General features: G+C 39.2%; 1 protein-coding gene across 1 annotated transcript; it reads right to left on the minus strand.

Moving 5' to 3' along the window:
- Positions 1 to 18,122: 18,122 nt before the first annotated feature.
- On the minus strand, positions 18,123 to 21,377 carry CCN1 (cellular communication network factor 1). The gene is made up of 5 exons (XM_070746622.1): positions 20,851 to 21,377; positions 20,197 to 20,413; positions 19,501 to 19,839; positions 19,132 to 19,334; positions 18,123 to 19,017 (listed from the first exon to the last, which is right to left on the minus strand). The coding sequence occupies exons 1-5, from the start codon at positions 20,911 to 20,913 to the stop codon at positions 18,718 to 18,720; spliced, it is 1,122 nt and encodes a 373-aa protein (XP_070602723.1). The 5' UTR covers positions 20,914 to 21,377; the 3' UTR covers positions 18,123 to 18,717.
- Positions 21,378 to 24,149: the final 2,772 nt, after the last annotated feature.

The raw sequence follows: 24,149 nt of genomic DNA on the forward strand, positions 1-24,149 counted from the left end.
ATACCCAGATCCTTTTTCATTAAACATATATCAAACCGAGCCTTGATGATCTTACACTTGTGCCTTATATCTTTGTTCTCTAGATGCTGTTAAATTCCATTCTGTTCATTTCATCCCATAGCTCAAGTCAGTTTGGAATGCTTTATAACGTCTCATAAGTATTTAGCCAGACTTCCTAGCTTAGTGTCAATTACAGACTTGCTATGCATCCATCAACCCTGCCATTCAAATCACTGATAAAGATGACAAATAGCACAGGATCCACAATTTGAAGTTCTGTGGACCTTATTCAGTACTTCAATCCAAGCCAAAAATGGAGCTAATAAGGAGCACTTTGGTTGTCTCATTCAGCAGATTGTGAATCAATCTATCATACTTAACCGTATTATTAAGGAGAATATGATTTTTATATATTTTTATATATATTTATATATATTTATATATTTATTTAATTGGATTTGTACGCCGCCCCTCTCTGAAGACTCGGGGCAGCTCACAGCATATACAAAAACAGGACAATAATATAAATCCAATTAATACTACATTAAAAACAACCCTTCAATTCAGTTAAAAGAAAGTAAAACCTGTCAAACCAATCATTCAACACTTCATACTTAAAACATTCATTGATCAGGGGGAAGATCTAAAAGTCCCAAGCCTGGCAGCAAAAATGAGTTTTTAAACTCTTTCGGAAGGCGAGGAGGGTGGGGGCACTGTGAATCTCCGGGAGGACCTGATTCCAGAGGGTTGGGGCTCCCACAGAGAAGGCTCTTCCCCTGGGTCCCGCCAGCCAGCATTGTTTGGTCGACGGGACCCTAAGGAGGCCAACTCTGTGGGACCTCACCTGTCGCTGGGATTCAAGCAGCAGAAGGCGATCTCGGAGATAATCTGGTCCTATGCCATGAAGGGCTTTATAGGTCAAAACCAATACTTTGAATTGTGCCCGAAAACAGATTGGTAGCCAATGCAGTCCACGGAGTGATGGTGAGATGTGGGCATTTCTTGGAATGCCCAAGACTGCTAGCGTGGCTACATTTTGGACGAGTTGAAATGAACGCTCTTCAAAGGTGAACGATGATCTTTTATAGTAAGCAAAAGACTCCCACGTGCCCTGACTGTATCTGCCAAATGGACGTGCTGGTTCAGGATGGGTTTCAAATAAATAATTAAAAAGCAGCTGACAGTTTTGATGAATAACCTAAAATCTCAATAACTTACTTAACTGCTGTATGCAGTGGCCTCTCTGGGGGAATGATGAGCATCTCATTAACTGAGTCATTTAAAGCTAGATTGGACAACGCACTGGAAAAACTGTGGTAATAGCAATTTTAACTCTTGGGTTGGTACATTTGTAGCTTCAAGATATTAAATAAACATTAGCTCATTGTCCTCGCCTGAAAGGGTGAGTAAATATTATTTATTATGTTAACTTTATTGTCTTGCTTTTGTAAAAAAGGGGGAGAATGGGTTACGTAGCTTAGTCCTTCATAGTTCCTGGGCAAAAAGAAATACCAAAGCAGCAGCCAAGCTTTTTAATGGCTTTCCAGCCTGTTTATTAGATTAACTGGCTGTTCAGAGGATCCCAAGGAATAGGAATGTGAAGACATTTTTTTTAAAAAAATATTATGTAAAGTACATTTTGGTAATATACATAGATATAACACCGTTTATATACATGAGATGGGTACTAATAAGAGGGAAACATTAGGACAGAGGCAGTAGGCTCACTGGTGCAATTATGTACGCCCCTTACTGACCTCTTAGAAATCAGGTGAAGTCAACAGTGGATAGTCTTAAGGGTAAAGTTTTGGGGGTTTGGTGATAAAACTACAGAGTCAGTTAGTGAGTTCCAGGCATTAACTGCTCGATAGCTGAAGTCATATTTTCTACAGTCAGGTTTGGAGCAGTTTACTTTGAGTTTATATCTGTTGTGTGCTCATGTATTGTTGTGGTTGAAGCTGAAGTAGCTGTTGACAGGAAGGATACTTTACCGTGTTATAGCAGATGATTTTATGAGCTATGCGTAGGTCGTGTCTAAGGCAATGTAGTTCTAAGCTTTCTAAGCCTAGGGTTTCAAGTCTGGTTGCGTAAGGTATTCTGTTGTGAGTGGAGGGGTGGAGGGGTCTTGTAAAGTATCCCTGGATGCTTTCTAATGTACAGTATTTATGTCTGAAATGTGGTGCGGGTTCCAGATAGATGAGCTGTATTCAAGGATTGGTCTGGCAAAAGTTTTGTATGCTGTGGTCAGTAGTGTGATATTAACAACAATGCCTTTTTGGTGATGTTGTTGCAGTGGGCTTTAGCACTTAGGTCAGTTGATATGAGTATTCCAAGGTCTTTTACAGAGTGAGGGTTGTCTGCAAGATCTTGTCTTTTTATCTTGTATTAGGTGTTCTGATTTTTTTTGCCAATGTGTAGCACAGAGCATTTGTTGGTTGAGATATGGAGTTGCCAGATGTTTGAACATTCTGATACAAAGTCAAAGTCTTTTTGAAGAGTAGCTGTGTTATCGGTGGTGTTGAAGAGTTTTACATTATTGGCGAAGAGAATGCAGTTGCTTGTACTGTAATGTGATTGCAAAGGTCATTTATATAGAGTATGAAGAGTGTTGGTCCTAGTATGTTGTTTTGGGGTATACCACTGTTAAACTACACTGTTTATTCTGTGAGCTGCACCAAGTTTTCGGAGAAAATATAATACAGTAATAATAATAATAATAATAATAATAATAATAATAATAATAATAATAATAATAGCAGGAACAGGATTAGATAGGGTGCTCCCTATTTTGACCACTTGTCTGTTTGATAGGAACGCAATTATCCAGTCATGTGGCAGTCCAGAGATGCCGTAGGATTTCAGTTTTAGAAGTAGTTTATCATGAACTACTGGATCGAAGGCTTTATAGAGGTCTATGTAAATTGCATGTAATGATTTGCCCTGATCGAAATGTGTAGTCCATATGTTTTGCAGTTTAGGAATTGCAGGTTACAGGATAATTTTTTTTCTGAAACCAAATTGTTTGTTAGAGAATAGGTTGTTAGTTTCTAGGTAGAGGGTAATGGATGGGTTTATGATTGATTCCATGACTTTGCATGTGACGCAGCATAGAGAAATTGGTCTGTAGTTTTCTATTAGATTGAGATCTCCTTTTCGAAGATGGGATAACTATAGGTTTGGTAGGGAACTGGTCCTGAAGGATTTTTCAAAGATTATGCTTAGTGATTCAGCTATGGCTGTGGAGAACTTTTTTAGGAAGTATGCACATAGTCCATTAGGCCCGATTGATAGAGAAGGTTTTAGGCCACGTAGTTCTTTTTCAACATTGTCTTCAGTGAAGTCTATTTGTGTTAAATCATTGTGAGTATTTGTGATAGACTAGGGAATTTGGGTTTCTGTTTACAAAGACTGAGCCAAAGAATGTGTTGAAGATATTAGCTTTGACTGTTTCATCATAGCATTCTTTCGTGTTGGGTTCTTTAGTGGTGGGATGGGTCGTGAGTCCTTGAGTTTGTTATTTACAAAGCTGTAAAAGGCAAAGTTGGATTTGGTGTGCAGAAGGTTTTCCTCTTGTTTGTTGTAATAGTTGAAGCATTTCATCTTTATTTGTTTATTACATGTTTGGGCCCACAATTTGTTTAGCAAAGTATTATCAGCACTTGCCTTAGGTGATTTCCCCAGTATCTCACTTGGAAGCTTTCATGGAGATCCCTGGATTAGTTTAATAATAGGTTTAATTAGTAGTAGGGATCCATTAAGGCTGGAGGAAAGGACAGTCAGGGCTTGCCTCTGACTCATCAAAAGTATTTCTGGACCATCTACTGGAACTTGTTTGTCAGATCTTTTGCAGAGGGAGAGACTGAATGCTTGATGAAGTCACTTTTGAACTCATTTGAAAGAAGCAGCATTTGAAATGAACTGGAAAAAAATAATTACAGTATTACATAACTGAAAGAAAGTGGATATAATCTACTGTAACATTTGCTGAACCCACCCAGATCTGGGCTGTATGAGGACCTTCCCCGTCATTCCTTTTTGGTTACCCAGCATAGGGACAGAAGAGAGATTAAATAGCACCACTGCTGTTCACCCCTTATAATGTTTCAATAGTGTTACTATTATTATTGATAGCAATATTTTTGTAGTAAGCTATTATGAAATTTACTATGCTGCAAGAATTCTCTTATCCTACCAAAACAGTAGACAGCCCACCATATCAATTTTTCAAAATATGTGTTTTAAAATAAATTTATTTTTAAATAAGGTCGGGAACATTTTAAAAAAGGTACCGAAATGCTTATTTAATTTTATTTAATTTTCAAATTACTTTTCGAACTAACTTCAAGTTTTGATACCTAATTCTGGCTGTGGTAGTTTTACATCCATCGTTTTTTGTATCTTTTAAACATACTGTATGTACAATTAATATACCTCACTAGTAGTAGGACAAATTGGTGGTTTCAGCGTAACTGTTTTCTCGGGCCAAACATGTAGCTTTTCTCTTTAAATATGCTATTTGTAATTTTTATTTTGGAACAATACCCATGTAATAGGTGATGAGAATTTGTGTCATTCTAGTTAATGCAAATTCAGGCAACAGTATTTTATAGCTACAAGTTGCAAAGAATCTTTTTTATAACCAGTGATGCTACTGAGCTCAAGTTGTTTTTGCTTACAAATACTGCATTCTTCCTTTGATGTTCCAAGCTATTTCCCGGAAAACATTTTTTAAAGATTTTTTTTTTTTTAAAAACATTCCTTTTTATTTATATGGTTGCTATGGAATTTGGTTGAACTGCATGCAATTGCAGATTGTGTTAATAAGGTCGGGGGGGGGGGAGGTAGGGGACTCTGTATTCCAGCTAACAAAGATTAGTCTGTGTGTTTGTATTAGAATGTTGCTATGGAAGAGCATATGGTTTTATTTCATGAAGATTTGCAATGAAGTGGAAGAAAACCAGCATACAAGAGAAACAGATAAGAAATGACAATAAATGCCACACTGTGTCAATGTACAAATTGATTGCTTGGTCACAGATGATAAAGTAAAGAAATTACCATTTGGATTAGGTAGGCTGTTTTTCTGCTGAATTGTATGGTTGAGCAACCAACCTTTTAATTCTGCCTTGCCCCGTTTACATTAGAAATTACTTCGTCTTTTTAATACTTTGGTTGTTGAGGTCAACAGTTCCCATATTAACTATTTGAGCTGAAGATCCTGGTTGTATTGGGTCCAACAAGCTTTTTTTTTGCCATTTCAATGAAATGTTAACACAATCCTTACTACTATAAAAATATTCCTCCTTCCCAACACAATGCTCTCCTTCTGTAGAAGCATACAAGAACGCAGATACTCCTGCCTAATGGTTAATACTATAGCAGGCCACTGAAGCCTCCACTTTCTATTAATAGCCAAAGAAAGAGTGTATGTACTATTGTCTATATATAATGCTAAATCAGATGTTTGTGCTGAACTATGAGACATTGGCATCCTTCCAAGTCTGCTTTCTTCTGAATGGTAATTGAACCACAGATATTTCCATTCTGCAAGTTATCTTTATAGCAGGCCCTAGTGAGAAATATATACACACACACACACTTCCTTAATGTACTTTTTGATCAAAACAACATAAGCTAATTTATGGATGTTTATAGTCATTTATGAATGCTTAGACTAAGATGCAGATTTTTTAAAATCAATTTCTCATTATAACCATTATTGGCAGATTTCTGGAAATTATCAGAATTCCCTTCATAAGTTACTCTTTCTGTGATAAGATTCGGTATATTTCTTAGTTAATAAGCATATTCTCCAAGTGATGCTGGAAGAACGCAGTCATAACTATGAGGCTTCACAAACTGTTCAGGGAATATGTATTGTTTTAGCGGAGGAAGCATTGTCTCAGTATATAAAAAGCACATTAATTGTCTGCGCATAATCTCACTAAAATGGAGGCGACATATACCTCTACATACATATATCCTCTACATTCTTTAATGTACATTTGAGCACATATATCACAATGTCATGTAAACATATAAAATTAACTATGTGTAGTTTGCTTCTATAAGGTCAGAGGAGCAAAGAGCCATTCAGATAGTTCAGCAAGTGATATAAAATTATTTACTAGAATACTTAATAAAGTTGGAGCAGCTATAAGGGCTAATAGAAAAAAGCAAGAAACACTTGTAGCAATCTTTTTTTTTAATCACAGAGAGATGCTCATTGGTCCTAGTGCACACACTACATGTATAGAATTTGGGAAGGTATAGAAAGCCAGATTGTTGACAATATGGCTGTCCCTAACCAGGAGATCAGTAATGTGGCTGAGAATGACCTCTTCTACCTTTCAATTTGCCCTCTCTTTGTATATTTTTCTGGGATATTTCTATAATATTTCTATAATATTCAACTTTACCCAGGGGTGGACAGTAGGCAGTACAGGGTGGAACACAGTTCCATGGGCGGAAATGAAGATGCGTGCACAGCTCCAGCTGATCAATGGCTGTCACTTCCTGAATTACTCGGCTCGGCTTGGCTCTCCTTCTTTTCCCTGCTGCTACGTCTGTGCTCCTTGCTTTTTTCCTCTTTCCTCCTTCCTGGCCTCAGATGAGCTTCCCTCTCTCCTGCCTGGCTCCTCTCCAGCCTTACGTGGCCACCTCCCGCCTGAGGTGCAAGCAGAAGGTGTTGGTGGAAGCGGCGCTGGCAGCATTTATGCTTCTGGCAGCACCTGTTCGCCTAGCTACCCAGCCTGAGGCCGGGGAGGCAATCCAGGAAGGAGAGCGCGGGAAACGCAAAGCAAATTGTCACCCCAGCAAGCAACACTGGTAAGGTTGTAAGTCTAGGACTTAACAGTTCACTTGAACGATGATGATCGTTCAAACCACTCCCACCTGATCCCATGGCCAACAAGCCACTCCTACCCAGTCACATGACCATTAAGCTACACCTACAAAATAAGCCACAGTCACAGTGTGGCAGTAAAACTTTTGTCTGCCCATTGCTGACTGTACCTAACTGCCTTTTTTATCCTCTTTTTATACTTCCTAATCTAGTGAGATGTTAGGAAAACGTTATACGGATGGGCTCAGGATTCTTTCTGTCTATCAGCAGAATAAGTTTCCAAAAACCTGACAGAATTTTACCAGTTTGATATGAGATAAGATTATCCTCATAGCTTAGGACCAGATTATTTACGTGACCGTCTTCTGCCTCACACTTCCCAGCAACTGATTAGATCCCACAGAGTTGGCCTCCTCTGGGTTCCATTGGCCAAACAGTGTCAGCTAGCAGGACTGCAGGGGAGAGCCTTATCTGTGGGGGTTCCGGCCTTCTAGAACCAACTTCCCCTGGAAATCAACACCGCCTCCACCCCCCAAAAGGCCTTAAAAACATGGTTTTGTCACCATGCCTGCCGCTGTTGAGCAACAACATACAGCTCTGGCCTGAAGGGATGAATGATTGATGGATGAATGTGTTTCATTTTTAGGGTGGGGTGTTATTGATTGTATATTATTTTTATTGTTGAATGCTGCCCTGAGTCCCTTTGGAGAAGGGTGGTTTATAAATCTAATAAATTAAATTAAATTCACCCACAACACCAAAATAATCTGAATTCTGAAGGCAGTTTAAAAAAAATACACCTGGAAAGGTCCTATATCCCTATAACATAGTAAATTGGGTTATTATGGAATAGTACTGACCTGATTTGACCTGAATGTTGTAACCTAAGCTATCCCACATCCTATATTTCTGGTATCATAAAACAGACAGGTATATGAATTCTGTGCTTTCCCGTGTATAAATACAAACAAAAATACATGGATACAACGTGTGTGTGTATTCTTGTATGTATATTCTTATTCTACTCAAACTCACCTAAGTTGCTAAATTTAATCACTTGGCTAGAATTCTATAATTCCAGAGCTTTCTGCTTCTTCCAAATTGCAAGAAGATGCAAAACCTTGATTCACCAGTTTGTTAAGTTTCTCAGTACTGGCTAGTCTCCAATTCTCTTCTATCCTGTTGAACAGATTCCAAAGAACAATGCTCAGTGCATACAGTTCCATTATAGACATGATTACCTATAATTTCATAAGAAGACTGACTTCTTTGGAAGCTTCTTTTGTCTCATTCTTCTTTCCCTCCATGACTGGCTTATTTCAATAGCCGGTGTACACTTTAATCTGTAATTTCTACAATGCAGGTCAGGAGAACTCACTGATTAATTTTTGTAAGCTAAACCATTTTATCAGTAGCTGAGAGTCAGAATGCTAGGTGCCAACAAACATATTCCCTTTCCAAAACAATTGTCACTCCCTATCTGCACATAAAACAACCATGTAGTTTCACGTTATGCGCTGGAAAGCATCAGCATCTTTGTTAGAATAATTTGGAAGCGCTACAGCTACTCTCCTCATTATCATCTAATTGGTAATTCATTCTTAATTTGGTTTAGACTGCAATGATTGATTTGTATGATCTTCGTTTCCAGCGAAGGCTGAGCCCTGTTCCCACAGTTAACTGGGTCAGTGGGCGGTGGAGGTGAGGTTGTGTTGTGTTGTGGAAACATCAACGGAGTAGGGAAAGGATGCAGAATATGGCATCTGGAATTCTTTCCAATCCCTTTTCCAGCAGCGACCAAAATAGAAGTCTGTATTTTCTTCTCTGCTGACAACCAGGGGCTAGGCTTAGAATGAAGCAGTTGGAAGCGTTTCAAGAGATGTTCATCTACAATATTTTTTCTTCTGGAGTGCCTGGACAGATCTGGCCTATTGTCAAATTCAAATGTTCTTTTGCTGATTACTCCTCCCATGCCACATTGGGTCCTATCCTGTTCAGTTTTTGGACAGTTATCTCACTTGCAATCAGAAAAACAGAGTCCATTTACATAATTATTTCCCAAAACGTTATTGGGTTGGAAAGAAGAAAAAGGGCTATATTACTGGTGTGCATGCGCAGGAAGCAAAATTGTACTGAAATCTTGCAAAGAAACATGCACAGAAGATTTCGGAGAGGGACGGCATACAAATCTAAATAATAATAATAATAATTATTATTATTATTATTATTATTATTATTATTATTATGTCAATACAACACAGCAAATGAGATCACTATGCTGGATTTATTATTATTATTATTATTATTATTATTATTATTATTATTATTATTATTATTATTATTATTATTACTCTGTTCAGTTGACTGAGGCATAAGCCAGTGAAAGTGGTCCCAGTGGTACTTGGCACGCTGGGCGCAATGCCAAAGGATCTCAGTGGACATTTGAAAACCATCGGAATTGACAAAATCTCCATCTGTCAATTGCAAAAGGCCGCTTTACTGGGATTGGCAAATATAATTCGCCGCTACATCACACAGTCTTAGGTGCTTGGGAAGTGCCCGACTTTTGATGAAATACGAAATCCAGCATAGTGAAATCTCTCACGCACGAGTGTCCTCTAGTGCAGTGTTTCCCAACCTTGGCAATTTGGAGATATCTGGACTTCAACTCCCAGAATTCCCCAGCCAGCATTCAATGGCTGGGGAATTCTGGGAGTTGAATTCCAAATATCTTCAAGTTGCCAAGGTTGGGAAACACTGCTCTAGTGAGATTTTACTTCTATGCACCGGAGTGGTCGTGCGCAAATTGTACAATCTGGCGGCCTCTACTGGTGCACTGTTGCATACTGCACCAGTAGCAACCCACCACTGGTACATTGTTCTGTCAAACTAATTGATCTTTTATATATATCATTTCCAAAGTATAAACACATCTTGACTCTAACAAGCAATCCTGCCATGCCTGTAAACTAAGTGCTTAGCCAATCATCAAAGACATACATATTAATGTAATGAAATCTTGCTGATATTCCTTGGGCACTACCAATTATGAATTTAACTGATAATAAGTAAATTGTGAGAATGGAACTAATTCCCATTCAATACCAGGCCTCCCCATACAGAGTGGAGAGGCCTGGTATTGAAGTACAAATGTTTTTTTCAAAACCTGTTTTAAATGGTTTTTCAAAACCTGTTTTATATCTTATTATTTAATAAATTGCTTATAATTGTAACTACTTTTACATCATTACCAACATTATCATTATCATCATCATCATCATTATTCTTACTATTACTACAATTACTATTATTACTATTTTACTATTGTTATTATTATTAATAATAATAATAATAATCTCTTTTATTCATTAACTATCAGTCAACTGAACATTTTAAAAAGAGTCACAAATACCACTGACTGGTGCTAATGATTGATAAGGGTTGCTGCCAGTGTCCTAGATATCAACCAGATGGGCATCTTACCTGACACTTGCGTTTTCTTTCAACATCTCTCAGTGCAAATTGGGTGATCTGGGGTCGAGCTCCATTATTGATATCCCACTGCGTTCCTCCCCATCCAGGCAGTAACCCACCTGTGGTTCTAGTCCTTCCTTAGTCTTGAAAGCTGGCTGTGTGGCTTTGGAGGCTGGAAACAGCCTGTTTCCCAACTTCTGGTAGGCCCCGCAGGCTCATGTTTCACCCTCCCCAGGCTCCAAAGACTTCCCTGGAACCAGGGAGGGTAACAAAATCCTCCCCCAACCCCCTGGAGGTTCTCTGGAAGCCAAAAACGCCCTCCCAGAGCCTCTGTGAGCCAAAAATCAGCTGGCACAAACATGCACATTGGCGCTGATCTAGGGCAACAGCTCACGTCCCAGCATATTTGGCTCCACATGCCTATCACTGACCTATATAATCCCATATTAAGGAATGTACAGCTACACTTAAGTGTGTACTATTGTATACCAGATCAATTAGAAATATCAGGACAGAACTTGGTCTCTCTGTATCCAATTCCTATAATGTTCTTGCGGATTTAAATAGTAGGGATGTTGTAGATATTAGCAAGGCCCCTCAGGCGGAGAATGAGGGAATGTTCAAAGGAGAAGTGGTTGTAAATGAGGAGCATAGTGTCACCATACCAAGACCAGTTAGTAGAAATAAAGAGAGGACACATGTTCTTGTGGGTGACTCGATTGTCAGAGGTGTTGATTTGGGACAGAGGAAGGATGTAGTGAAGGTGATGAGGTGTCTTCCAGGAGCCACTGCCCACAGGGATAGGAGGCGGATTACAAACATTATCAAGGCTGTGAGTAAAGATAATAACGTTGATGTGGTGGTGCATCTTGGCACAAACGATTTGTCCCAGAGAAATGTTAATGTAGTAAAAAGAGATTTTCAATGTCTAAGTGTGGAGCTGGGTAAAATAACTGATTCAGTGACTTTCTCAGAGGTGTTACCGGTTTGTGGCCAGGAGGGTAAAACAAGTTGTATCAGAGAGTTTAATGTGTGGTTAAGGCAGTGGTGTAAAGCTGAAGGTTTTGGTTATGTAAGTCATGATGTCAATAGGTGGTCTAATAGGGAGTTGTTTAAGAGGGATGGTTTGCATCCATCATACAGAGGTGCCCAGGTGCTCGGTGAGGAATTCAGAACTTTTTTGGACAGGCATTTAAACTAGGTAAAGGGGACAGAGATGTACCAGATGTGGAGGATTTCTGTCCCCGACCAATGAGGATAAATCAGTTTCTGGAAGCTTATGAAAAGGGAGCTGTAAATAAAATAGATGTAGTTGCTGATGATAAGGGGCAAACTAATAATGAAAATAATGTTCTTCGGGTAATGTACACAAATGCTCGAAGCTTGAGCAACAAGCTCTGTGAGTTAATGGCCATAATATCTAGAGATAATTTGGATCTGGTTGCCATAACTGAGACATGGTTTAGGGATTCTAATGAATGGGAAATATCCATACCAGGATATACACTGTATAGGAAGGATAGAATAGAGAGAAGGGGAGGTGGAGTAGCCATTTATGTTAAAGAAAGTCTAAAAACAATACTAATTCAAAATACATGTAAAGATCTGGAGACCCTCTGGATTTGCATGCAAAATAAAGACGGTTCTGTCATTAGAATTGGGGTGATCTATAGGCCTCCAGGGCAATCTGAGGAACATGACAACAAGATGGTGGATGAGATTACCCTAATGGCAGTAAAGGGAGATATTGTGGTTATGGGTGATTTCAACATGCCTGATGTTGACTGGAATATCCCCAGTGCCCTTACATGCAAAAGTAAGAATATAGTAGAGGCCTTTACAGGAGCAGCTATGGCACAGCTAGTTAAGACACCAACTAGAGGGGAGAATATTCTAGATTTAGTTTTTACCAATGGGAATCGGGTTTCAGAGGTCAAGGTGGGAGAAAATTTAGGTTGCAGTGACCATCTATGTTTGTGGTTTGATGTAAAAACTGATGTTGAGCAATCCTATACTGCAACCAAAGTATTGGATTTCAGAAAAACAAATTTTAATGCAATGGGGGGGATATTTAAATAATGAATTAAAGGGGAGGGATAAAATGGCAGGAGCAAGCACCCAGTGGACTGTATTAAAAAAGGCCATCTTAAAAGCCACAAGACTTTATGTAAAGCAAGTAACTAAAGGTAAAAGGAAGAAGAAACCGCTATGGTTTAGCAATGATGTAAGGGCTATAGTCAATGAAAAAAAGGCTGCCTATAGGAGGTATAAAGAGTCTGGAAGTATAGCTGATAGAGAGGTGTATAAAATGAGACAGAAGGAAGCGAAACAGATAATATATGCTGCTAAAGCCTCAAAAGAGGAAGAAATAGCAAAATCTGTAAAGAAGGGGGATAAAACCTTCTTCAGATATATTAGTGATAGGAAGAAGAAAAACTGCAGCATCACAAAGCTTAGTACCGGGAATAATACATACATTGATGGGAATAAGGAGATCGCTGACCATTTCAATAGCTACTTCTGTTCAGTTTTCTCAAAAGACACCTTACAAAATAATAATAATACTATAGAGGGATATAGCATTGCTTCCAGCTGTACGGATTCAGCTCCAGTGATCTTAGAAGCCGATGTCTTAGAAGAACTTGAAAGATTAAAGATAAATAAGGCAATGGGTCCAGATGGCATCCACCCCAGAGTTCTTAAAGAACTCAGATCTGTCATTGCTACCCCCCTGACTGATTTGTTTAACAAATCCCTGTTAACAGGAGATGTTCCTGAGGATTGGAGAATGGCCAGTGTTGTGCCTATCCACAAGAAGGGCAGTAGAGAAGAAGCTGGTAACTACAGGCCAGTTAGCTTGACATCAGTTGTAGTTAAAATGATGGAGACTCTACTCAAAAAGAGGATAAATCAGCATCTAAAAAACAATAACTTATTGGACCCAAATCAGCATGGCTTTACTGAAGGCAAATCGTGTCAGACTAATCTCATTGAGTTCTTTGACTATGTCACAAAGGTGTTGGATCAAGGTGGTGCCGTGGATATTGCCTATCTGGACTTCAGCAAAGCCTTTGATACGGTTCCACATAAAGAGCTGATAGATAAATTAGTGAAGATTGGACTTAATCCCTGGATAGTTCAGTGGATTTCAAGCTGGCTGAAGCATAGACATCAGAGAGTTATTGTTAATGGCGAGTATTCTGAGCAGAGTCAGGTTACAAGCGGTGTGCCACAAGGGTCTGTTCTGGGTCCTATTCTTTTTAATATGTTTGTGAGTGACATAGGGGAAGGTTTGGTAGGGAAGGTTTGCCTATTTGCCGATGACTCTAAAGTGTGCAATAGGGTTGATATTCCTGGAGGGGTCTGTAATATGGTAAATGATTTAGCGTTACTAGATAAATGGTCAAAGCAATGGAAACTGCAGTTTAATGTTTCCAAATGTAAAATAATGCACTTGGGGAAAAGGAATCCTAAATCTGAGTATTGCATTGGCAGTTCTGTGTTAGCAAAAACTTCAGAAGAGAAGGATTTAGGGGTAGTGATTTCTGACAGTCTCAAAATGGGTGAACAGTGTGGTCGGGCGGTAGGAAAGGCAAGTAGGATGCTTGGCTGCATAGCTAGGGGTATAACAAGCAGGAAGAGGGAGATTGTGATCCCCTTATATAGAGCGCTGGTGAGACCACATTTGGAGTACTGTGTTCAGTTCTGGAGACCTCACCTACAAAAAGATATTGACAAAATTGAACGGGTCCAAAGACGGGCTACAAGAATGGTGGAAGGTCTTAAGTATAAAACGTATCAGGAAAGACTGAATGAACTCAATCTGTATAGTCTGGAAGACAAAAGGAAAAGGGGGGACATGATCGAAACATTTAAATATGTTAAAGGGTTAAATAGGGTTCAGGAGGGAAGTGTTTTTAACAGGAAAGTGAACACAAGAACAAGGGGACACAATCTGAAGTTAGTTGGGGGAAAGATCAGGGGCAACATGAGAAAATATTATTTTACTGAAAGAGTAGTAGATCCTTGGAACAAACTTCCAGCAGACGTGGTTGGGAAATCCACAGTAACTGAATTTAAACATGCCTGGGATAAACATATATCCATCCTAAGATAAAATACAGGAAATAGTGAAAGGGCAGACTAGATGGACCAAGAGGTCTTTTTCTGCCGTCAGTCTTCTATGTTTCTATGTTTCTAACTCTGCAAAATGCCAACACTTACGATTAAATTATGTGATCTTGGACAGATCATTATTTAGGTAAAATTAATGTTGTTAAATGTGGTTTCTTTTTAAAGATGCTCTTACAACCGAGCCTATATTTTATTGTTACATTCGTTGCAGGTTTATTTTGAGAAACAAAGTGTTACAATTGGTTGTTCTTGCTATAATAAAAACTGGGAAAATGCACATTTTCACTGTATTGAGATTTGCAACCTATCTTTTTGCCTGTGGGAGGCACTGAGAGCATTGAAATTACTAGGACTTCGGCTTTGTCTAAAAGGATGTCAAGAGCAGTATAATAATTTTTCTGACAGAGTGGTTACAAAGGCCCAGCGAGGTTAAACAATCACATTCCAACAGACTGAATCTTTGTGTTGAAAAAATCCCGTCTTATCCATAAGCATGCTGCCTTTTTTAATATATTGCTTTTAGATCAATATCTATAGCAAAATATGAAAATCATCCATACATATTTGTCAAAAGACAATCTCATAAAATGAAGGAATCCATAGTCCAGCAGAAGAGTAATGAACACTAGGTTTAGCCTCTTGCACTTCAGGTTTTAATAATATTGCAGATAGCTAATCTAGGAAACGCCTCTGCTGAAAACCTTTGGGAGCAGTCTAAATATTGGACTGTAGACCAACGGCTGATCTGGATAAGTAGAAGATTATTATAGCTCTTGAAGTGTGCAGGATTCCAAATCCAGCTCCTGTGCATGATAATTTATTCTTGGTTACTGGTACATTGACTCTAAGTAACATTCAGCTGTAGAACAGGAAGGCAAAGTTCGTTGTTGCCAGGTATAGATGAAAGAGAAGTATTTTAAATTAATCCGAAATATGAATTAGATTAAGTGCGGAACAGAAATTCACAGTGACATCCTGTGAATTAACAAACTGGCTCAACAAAATAGAGCCAACAAATGCATCCATGTTGTCGTAAAAAACTAATTCACAAATAGATCAACATGTATTTTCATTCTCTGGATTAAATGGAAACCTTGCATGATAAGCTCCAGTGAATTTCATACTATATTAACAAAATGTTGCATAGACAGTTTCATATGCCAGATTATTTTAAATTCCAGAAATTACCAAATGACATTTAATTCACTGAATTAAATGTAGTAATGGAAATGAGATAAACAGTTGAATCTATGAGTTGGTTGGTTGACTTATATTTTATATCCATCTCCCTCAAAGAATTTGTAGTTTGATTATAAAGCATTCCATCTATAGGTTAACATATACTGTACCAGGAATGCATATTTCTAAAAAGAAAATCATTGTAAATATTATGTGCAGTACTGTATTACAAATGTTAAGTTGATGTTTTATGACAATAACATTCTGAATCAGTAGCAACATGTCATGTCCCTATATATAGAGAGTAACTGACATGATGCTATGCAGAATGTTAGGTTGGATAGGTTTAAATAGCTATTGACCCCCAGCACAGCATGGAGAGAGCTTGAACAATATCCATTGTTATTTAGTCCAAGTTTCTTTATCCCACTGATTTTTTTTTTAAGTGTATGCTGCATAATTTGATGGCAATGTATTGTATTTTTTTAAGTTTGGAAGGAATTACTTGCTTTCCAGTAAGAATTGTGGGAGGTGCATTCATTATTTTTAAAAGAGGCATGCTTTCAGTGATTATTTTCAATTTGTGGGATCCTTAGACAATGAATTTACCATAAATACATCCTCCTAATTCTTGCTATTCCTCCTTCCAATATCTTGTATCCTTGTCTAGAATGAGCAATCCACGGTCCTGGAGAAAGGACAGGGCAAGCAATTATTCTATTTGCTCTCATTTGCTCTTCTTGAGAGGAGGCAGTGAATAGGCAGCATCAACGTGAAATTAGAAGTTAGAAAAAGTCTGAGCAACAGATCTATACTTTCAAATGCCCAATGGAGCCTCCTGCTATTCTTCAAATGTGCGGTTTTTTGTTGCTTTTTGACTTAATGATATGACTACCCTGTCATTTAATTAATGAGGCTTAGTATAATTTTTCACTCTGTTTATACTCTGGCTACCAACAGAGGCCAGTCAAACGCCTCAAAAGGCCATAAAGTAGATGTCAAGCAATGTTCTTTTTGATTGCCTTAACATCCAATTATTCAAAGCTACACTGCCGGCAATCAGGGAGGATTCCCCTTAATTAATATGATGGTTAACCATAATAGATTTGTTCCCATGGATTTTGAGCCATTTAAGCTTACCACTTTAAAGGCCTTACATTCCCACCTTTCCTCTCTGTTAACAATGGAATAATAGGTATTTGGTGGGTCCATATCTTAAACATGACTGCTATCCCACAAGGGCCCACAATATTAGTAGACAATATTGTAGGGTGAAGTTCCATTTATGCATGCAACTCAGCCATATTCTTTATCCCATTCCAGTCCTCATCTGGTTTCTTCTATTGGGCTACCAGCAATCTACCATCAGTAAGTATATCTGGTTTGCACTGGGTTATGGGAAGAGAGGTACTTCCCAGAATTTCTTTCTAAATATTAAACTATTTGTATTTTCACTGATTTATTTCCAGCCTCACTCGAGCCGATAGGTGCCAATGCATTATTGGCCACACAGGGCTGTTTGCAAAAGAAAACACTTGATAATACATCTGTCTCAGAATTGGAGTAAATGAGGCAACTAACTAATGTGTTCCAGTTTAGACTAGGTAGCTTCTAGATTGTGTGTGGCTTATTCACCAGGCTATTAAACCCCATTAGATAATGTAGAATTCCAAATCCATCAGTTCTAATCCTTGCACTTTTAGATTAAATATTAATGAGATTTGCTGCTCAATTATTATGGAAATTAGTGAGAAAAGAACATTGCATGGCATAAATGGGACAAAAATGTCTAAAAGTAATAGTTCCCTCTGTGCCCATCTCTTTAGTTATTTGCCTGATCAAAGGTTTATATTTTTGCAGGTAAAGGGGAAATCAAAGGCAAAAGGAGAGGTTAGCTTTTAGCCTGCAGCAAAAAAAGGGGGGGAGATTAATTCCTGGCATTCTTTTCTTTAATAATGTGTTTACTTTTAGTAAGACCAGTAATTGCTTCACCCTCATTTAAATTTGAATTTAGTGAAACCACCTCCCGCAGACTGTAGAAAAGCATACAAAGAGCCCATTCACTTGCAGGAAGTAACTGTAGAAATTATACAAAGCACTGTCCTGCATAGCGGCTACTCTCTACTTTACTGAATCATGAGTAGAGCATGTTTTAAATTAACAGGGGTCTCTACCAAAAAGCAGTGGTTGATCATATTTGTAAGGAAGGAACATCCTGATTAGAGATGGAGAACTGTTTTGGAAAACAGAGTGCTTAAAGTGTACAGATAAGCAGGGTTTCTTATTATGAAATATTCCTAATTCTTCCACTTCATTCCCGAAAGAATAATTAGCTCCAGGACCTTGGTTAAGATGGCAGAACTTTTATATTTATCATGAGCATGTTTTATTTGAAAGCAAGACTCATTTATATTACAAGTGCTACACAGTAGATGGAGTTATGATCCTGCTTGCCCCCTTCCCCATCAGTTTGAATCATATTGAACTGAAATTAGGTAAATATTTCTTTATTAAATGATTAATTCTATAAATAAACTTTTAATTCATTGAATATAAAATTAAATTATTTACAACTTATTCCAGTATTAAGGTTTTTTTCCTCCCTCCAAGAACAAAGCTACATTTTGATAAATAAAATATTCAGCTTTAAAAACATCCAATTTCTGTTTGTTGATATGAAATATGTAGCTGATGCTTATAGCTGCCATAGGTGGGCACTCCAAAAGTGCCCACCTTGGAAAGGAGCGTTAACTTCCAACATGACTTTCAAACAACAAAAAATATGATGCTATGCTGAACAGTTTTCACTGCCCAAACAGACAAAACTTTGCATAAACAGATAGAAACAGAAATCAGTAATCACAAGTGCTCCAAATTGAAGCAGGAAATTTGCTCCAGTACTATGAAGCTTTAAGTATGCTCAAACGCTTGTAAGAGTCACAGTCCTTTCTTGTTCTATGTTGCCCTCCACTGGGTAAAGGCATCACTTCAAATAAGAGTTCGTTTTTCCCCCCCGCACTGGTACTTCAAAAATAAAGTCAGATATTAATTACAATCCTCCTTCTCAAGCCTGTACACATCACCACTTAGTCCCTAAATTTGTGGATGTCATTGAATAGCTGGTAATTAGGATAGGCTTCATTTCCATGGGGACAATTGTAGCTGCAGCTGCAAGACTGGATCATCATGACATTCTTGTTGAAGGTCTCTCCATCATCACAGTAGAACTGGACCTTGATAGTCCTGGTTTGTTGAGGAGTGCAGCATCGGCCATCCACACATGAGCCACAGTACTTCGGGCGGTACTTTTTTACACTTGAGCATCCTGCATAGGTGAACTTGACTGGAATTTGAGACTTTTTGGTCTTGGTGCATTTCTTTCCCTTCTGGAAGACAAGAGGTTGCATGGTCAGGCCAAAACTCTTGACTAAAAGACACCCAACTCCACCCACACTAGAAATGACACAAGAACGGTGTGAAGATAAGGAAGACCCACTTACCTTCAAGGAGTCGTAACTTGGCTGCCCACATGGCCTCACTTCACATATCCTGGTCTCTTTAACTAGCCTACATCCAAGGTTATCATTGGTGACTCGCGTAGAGACTCCAGTTCCACAGGTCTTTGAACACTGAGACCATGAAGTTGTTTGGACTATGCATTTTGGATTCTCAAACGAATGGCTGCGAATGTCAGTGTCAAAGACTAAAAGACAGAAGGAAGAACAGAATATAAGTTTCTCATACTTAGGATTTAGCCTGCAGACATCAATAGATAACCCCCATCACCTGTAGACATCAATAGATAACCCCCATCACCACTACCATACTTGGTAGCAGAGGAAAATGTGTAGCCAATATTTATAACTCACCTGGTAAGATTCTCAGCTTTCTTTTTATCATGGATATTAATTCATTGTTTCGGGTCAATTCTTTTTCAGAAACATCCACATCAAAACCTTTGCCGAAGAATGCTTCCAGGTTATCTTTGGAGTCATCACAGACCCATTCCTCACAACACTGACCAGGGACTTTTACTAGTCTTGGATTGGGACAGCCCAAATTTGGAAGGGAGAGTTCTTGTGGGCAGAGCGGGATGCAGCCAACAGCTCCATCAATGCATGTACACTGGTGTTTGCAATTGGGCTGAAAACTTTCTCCATTCTGATAAATTTTGGAGTTGTATTCGCAGGGTCTTCCTTCTGACTGTGCTGTAAAGGTTTTAAGAGAGAGAGAGAAAAAACATAAGTCGGGCTTCAAGTCTCCTCTAGCAGAGTGGTTTTCCCTCCCCCCCCCACTTCTATTAAATCCAGTTTGTGGGTAAAGAGCCCTACAATCCCCCAGAGCTCCAGGCTAGAACAATAACTTAGTCAGGAATCACTTTTCCTTATGTGCTGTTACTGCAGTCCAGACATAGTGAATTGCATTCCAGACTGCTGAAGTAATATGCCCTTCTGCCAATCTACCAACAACAAAGCATAACCATACATGGGCTGAAAATTGCTAAACTAATGTATGTATCTGCATGAATGAGATATTAAAAGAGTCCCAAACTGCCAGCTTCTTACCTCTGCAGATCCCTTTCAGAGCGGTGGAACTGGCGCCAAAGTTGCATTCCAGCCCTTTGGTGTGATCACAAGGCTGCGTCTTGCTACAGTCCTCGTTGAGCTGTTTAGCACAGACTTTACAGCATTTACAACCATCCAAAACCAGACCCACTCCTGGAGCGCATTTGGGGACCTCCAGAGGACATTCACAAGTCTCTGGGCAGGAAGAAGAAATCACCTGCAGGGGGGAGAAACAAATAAACCATAGCTATGGGATATATATAAATATTACTGCTACTGTAAACAAGATAGTTTAAAGCTTCCCTGTCCTAAATAAGCAAAAACATTCAGAAAGTTCACTCAGTTACTACAGCCATTCAAGCACTTTTCTTCATCGGGAAGTTATTGAATAGGGTTTTTACTTTGGAGTTATTTCTTAAACCCGAATAGGAATGCGACCCCCCCTTCTAACACACATTCACACATGCTGTGCCACCCCTTCATGCAACTTTATTTTTTAAAAAGCGGCACATTTCTCACTAAAAAAAATAAACAAGGAGAGGAAAAGAAAAAGAAAATAAATAAATAAAACCCTGCACCAATTTGAAATCGAAAGCCCGCAAGGATTTGGGCGGCTTTTAAATCTAGTAAATTAAATTTAAAATTCATACCTACCCTGTTTACTAACTGAAGGAGGGCAAAAGCCAGGAGCAAACAGCTTGTTGTCTGTGAGGTCATCTTCGGTCTTTTCCAGACGCTGAGGGACAGAAGCTCCTCTTTTTTTAAGCTCAAACCGAAGGAAGGAGGGGGGAAAAATAAGGGGAGAGAGGGAAGGAAGGAACCCAAGCAAAACAGCAGGACTCGAGGGGGGTTCTTTCTGCTCTGGCGGCCTACGGTCGAGTCCTTGGAGGAATGCTTAAAACGCCTTGGCGACCGCCTCTAGCTTCTTTTGCTCGAGAAAAAAAGCACCGGGTCTCTTTTCGGCTGGGGTTGTGGGGTTTTTTCCTCTTTTTCTGCTTGCTCTTCCGCCTGAGGTTCTCTGCGAGCCCTTTGCCTGTCTGAGCAGAGGCGGAGTGGGAGCCGCCTTATATATGGTGCCGCGGCCGCCGCGTGCTGCAGCTCCGCTGACGTCGAGCCAGAATTCTAAAGCATCAGGAATTCTAAAGCATCTCAGGAATGTTTCCTTGGCGCGGTTTGTATCCAAGCTCCTCCCTGTCTAAGCTTTGCTTTATGCTCGGAGGGCGGGGAGGGAGAGCTTACAGCAAAGGGCTTTCTTTCCTCTGCACCCCCCCAGCCCACCCCGTTTAGTTTCAAACTATTAAACTGTCATACACACACACACACACACACACACACACACACCGCTTTGGTTTGTGTTTTGTTTTTTCTTTCTCTCCTTCGTGTTGTATTTCCTCCACTTGTGTTTCCTCCACAGAACTGCAGAAAAAAACAATTGCTGCCAACCTGCCTTCCATTGAGGACCTGTATACTGCACCAGTCAAAAAGAGGGCAGGGAAAATATTTACTGACCCCTCGCATCCTGGACGTAAACTGTTTCAACTCCTACCCTCAAAACGTCGCTATAGAGCACCACACACCAAGACAACTAGACACAAGAACAGTTTTTATCCCCGAACGCCATCACTCTGCTAAACAAATAATTCCCTCAACACTGTCAAACTATACTAAGTCTGCACTACTATTACTACTAGTTTTTTCTCATCATTCCTATCACCTATTTCCTCCCACTTATGACTGTATGACTGTAACTTGCTGCTTGTATCCTTAAGATTTTTATTAATATTGATTGTTTCCCTCATTGCTTATTGACCCCTATGAAAATCATTAAGTGTTGTACCTCAGGATTCTTGACAAATGTATATTTTTCTTGTATGTACACTATGCACCCAAGACAAATTCCAATCACACTTGGCCAATAAAGAATTCTATTCTATTCTATTGTGGCCTGGGGAACCCTGGTCTTTTAGAATAGAATAGAATTCTTTATTGGCCAAATGTGATTGGACACCCAAGGATTTTTTTTCTTTGGTGCATATGCTCTCAGTGTACATAAAGAGAAAAGATACATTTTGTCAAGAATCATGAGGTACAACACTTCATGTTTGTCATAGGGGTCAAAGAAGCAATCAGCAAACAATATTAATAAAAATTGTAAGGATGCAAGCAGCAAGTTACGGTCATATGTGGGAGGAGATGGGTGATAGGATTTATGAGAAAAAACTAGTAGTAATAGTAGTGCAGACTTAGTAAATAGTTTGACAGTGTTGAGGAAATTATTTGTTTAGCAGAGAGATGGCGTTTAGGAAAAAACTTCTTGTGTCTCGTTTTCTTGGTGACAAATAAATATTCAAATAAATATAAGATGGGCTGGTGGAGTGTATATGCGTGTGAAGAGGATGGGGAATAGAACATGGGAAGGGTACGGGGTAGAATAGCAATGCAAATCCTTTTGAGGCTTGGATGAGTCCAATTGCTGGAATGAAAGGATGTATGCCCCCCCCCCCCCCAAAAAACCCCACCTGGTGGTGTGGTTTAAGCTTTATGAATGGGGTTGTGACTGGAGAAATGGGTCATCCCCGTTTGCTTAGGCATTGGAAAGGAAATGATTTGTTTCGCTGCCTTTACGAGCTTCGGGGTTGTAGTACAATCTGCCCCCCCTCTTTTTGCTCCTGAAAACTTTTGTTTCTGCTAGTCCAGGTCATCGCAAGGAACAAGAAGTCAGCAAGCAAACATTCTGATGTGCTTTAAACAAACCTGAGTGTTTTCCATTATTTATTAGATTTGCAACCTGTCTTTTATTGTTTTATCAGGAATTGGAGGCAGATCTAATGCTCCACCAAACTTAATGCTTCTTCCACCTCCTCTTGTTCCCCAGCAACAACCATATGAAGTGGGTTGGGTTGAAAGAGAATGACTGCCTCAAAGTCACCCAGTCTGTTTTCATACCTAAGGAGGAACTCGAACTCATGGTCACCTACTTTCTAGGCCAGCACCTTCACCAGCCTTTTGATTGGGGTGTTATAAGCAGTGTTCCCTCTAATTTTTTTGGGGGGTGGGCGGAAAAGTATAGTGTCTGAGCAGCAGTCCCTTCGGGACTGGGCGGCACAGAAATATTAAATAAATAAGTAAGTAAGTAAGTAAATAAATAAACAAACAAACAAACAAAAAACCCACCCTGTTTTGCCTGAGAGAATTTCAAAATAAAATACTGTACTGTGTGTCTATAACAGTGAGCTCATAATAGGGCAACTCTATCAATATCAAAAGGCCACTTAAATAGTTGAGCTAGTTTCAAACTAGATTTTGATTTTCTTTCTCTCTTCCTTACTCCCATTCTTTTTCTTTCTCTTTTCCTTCCTTTCTTTTTTCTATCTGTTTCTCTCTCTTCCTCTCTTCCTCTCTCTCTCCTTCGCTCTCACTCTTTCCTTCTCAGCTTCTGGGCAGGTTTCGAAAACTCTGAGTTGATGATGATTTTTAAGTGAGCGATTGCTCACTGCTCAGCTTAAAGGGAACTATGGTTATAAGGCCACCTGCCTTGAGCAGGGGGTGGGGTGGTGGTGGACTAGAGCAGTGTTTCCCAACCTTGGCAACTTGAAGATATGTGGACTTCAACTCCCAGAATTCTCCAGCCAGCGAATGATTCTAGGTTCTAAAATGGCTTTAATCTTTGCATTCATGCTTGGATAAAAATGTGTTGGATTAGCTTTCCGCTTTGATTGTAATACACTTTGGAAATAAAGGTTTAAAAAAACCCCACTTGATTCTTGATGTGTTTGCAGGTTGGGATACAGGCTGAAGGTGAGGAGGGATAAGAGGTTTCAATCAAAGCAAATGTAAAAGCTTCAAAGTTGTGCAAATAGAACAGTTAAACTCACAGTGACCTTTATTCCAACCCTAAGTAAATATAATAAACTCTTACATCGCATGCTCTAATTTACACATTAGTTATCAAA

This window comes from Erythrolamprus reginae, chromosome 3 (assembly GCF_031021105.1).
Source record: "Erythrolamprus reginae isolate rEryReg1 chromosome 3, rEryReg1.hap1, whole genome shotgun sequence".
NCBI lineage: Eukaryota > Metazoa > Chordata > Lepidosauria > Squamata > Dipsadidae > Erythrolamprus > Erythrolamprus reginae.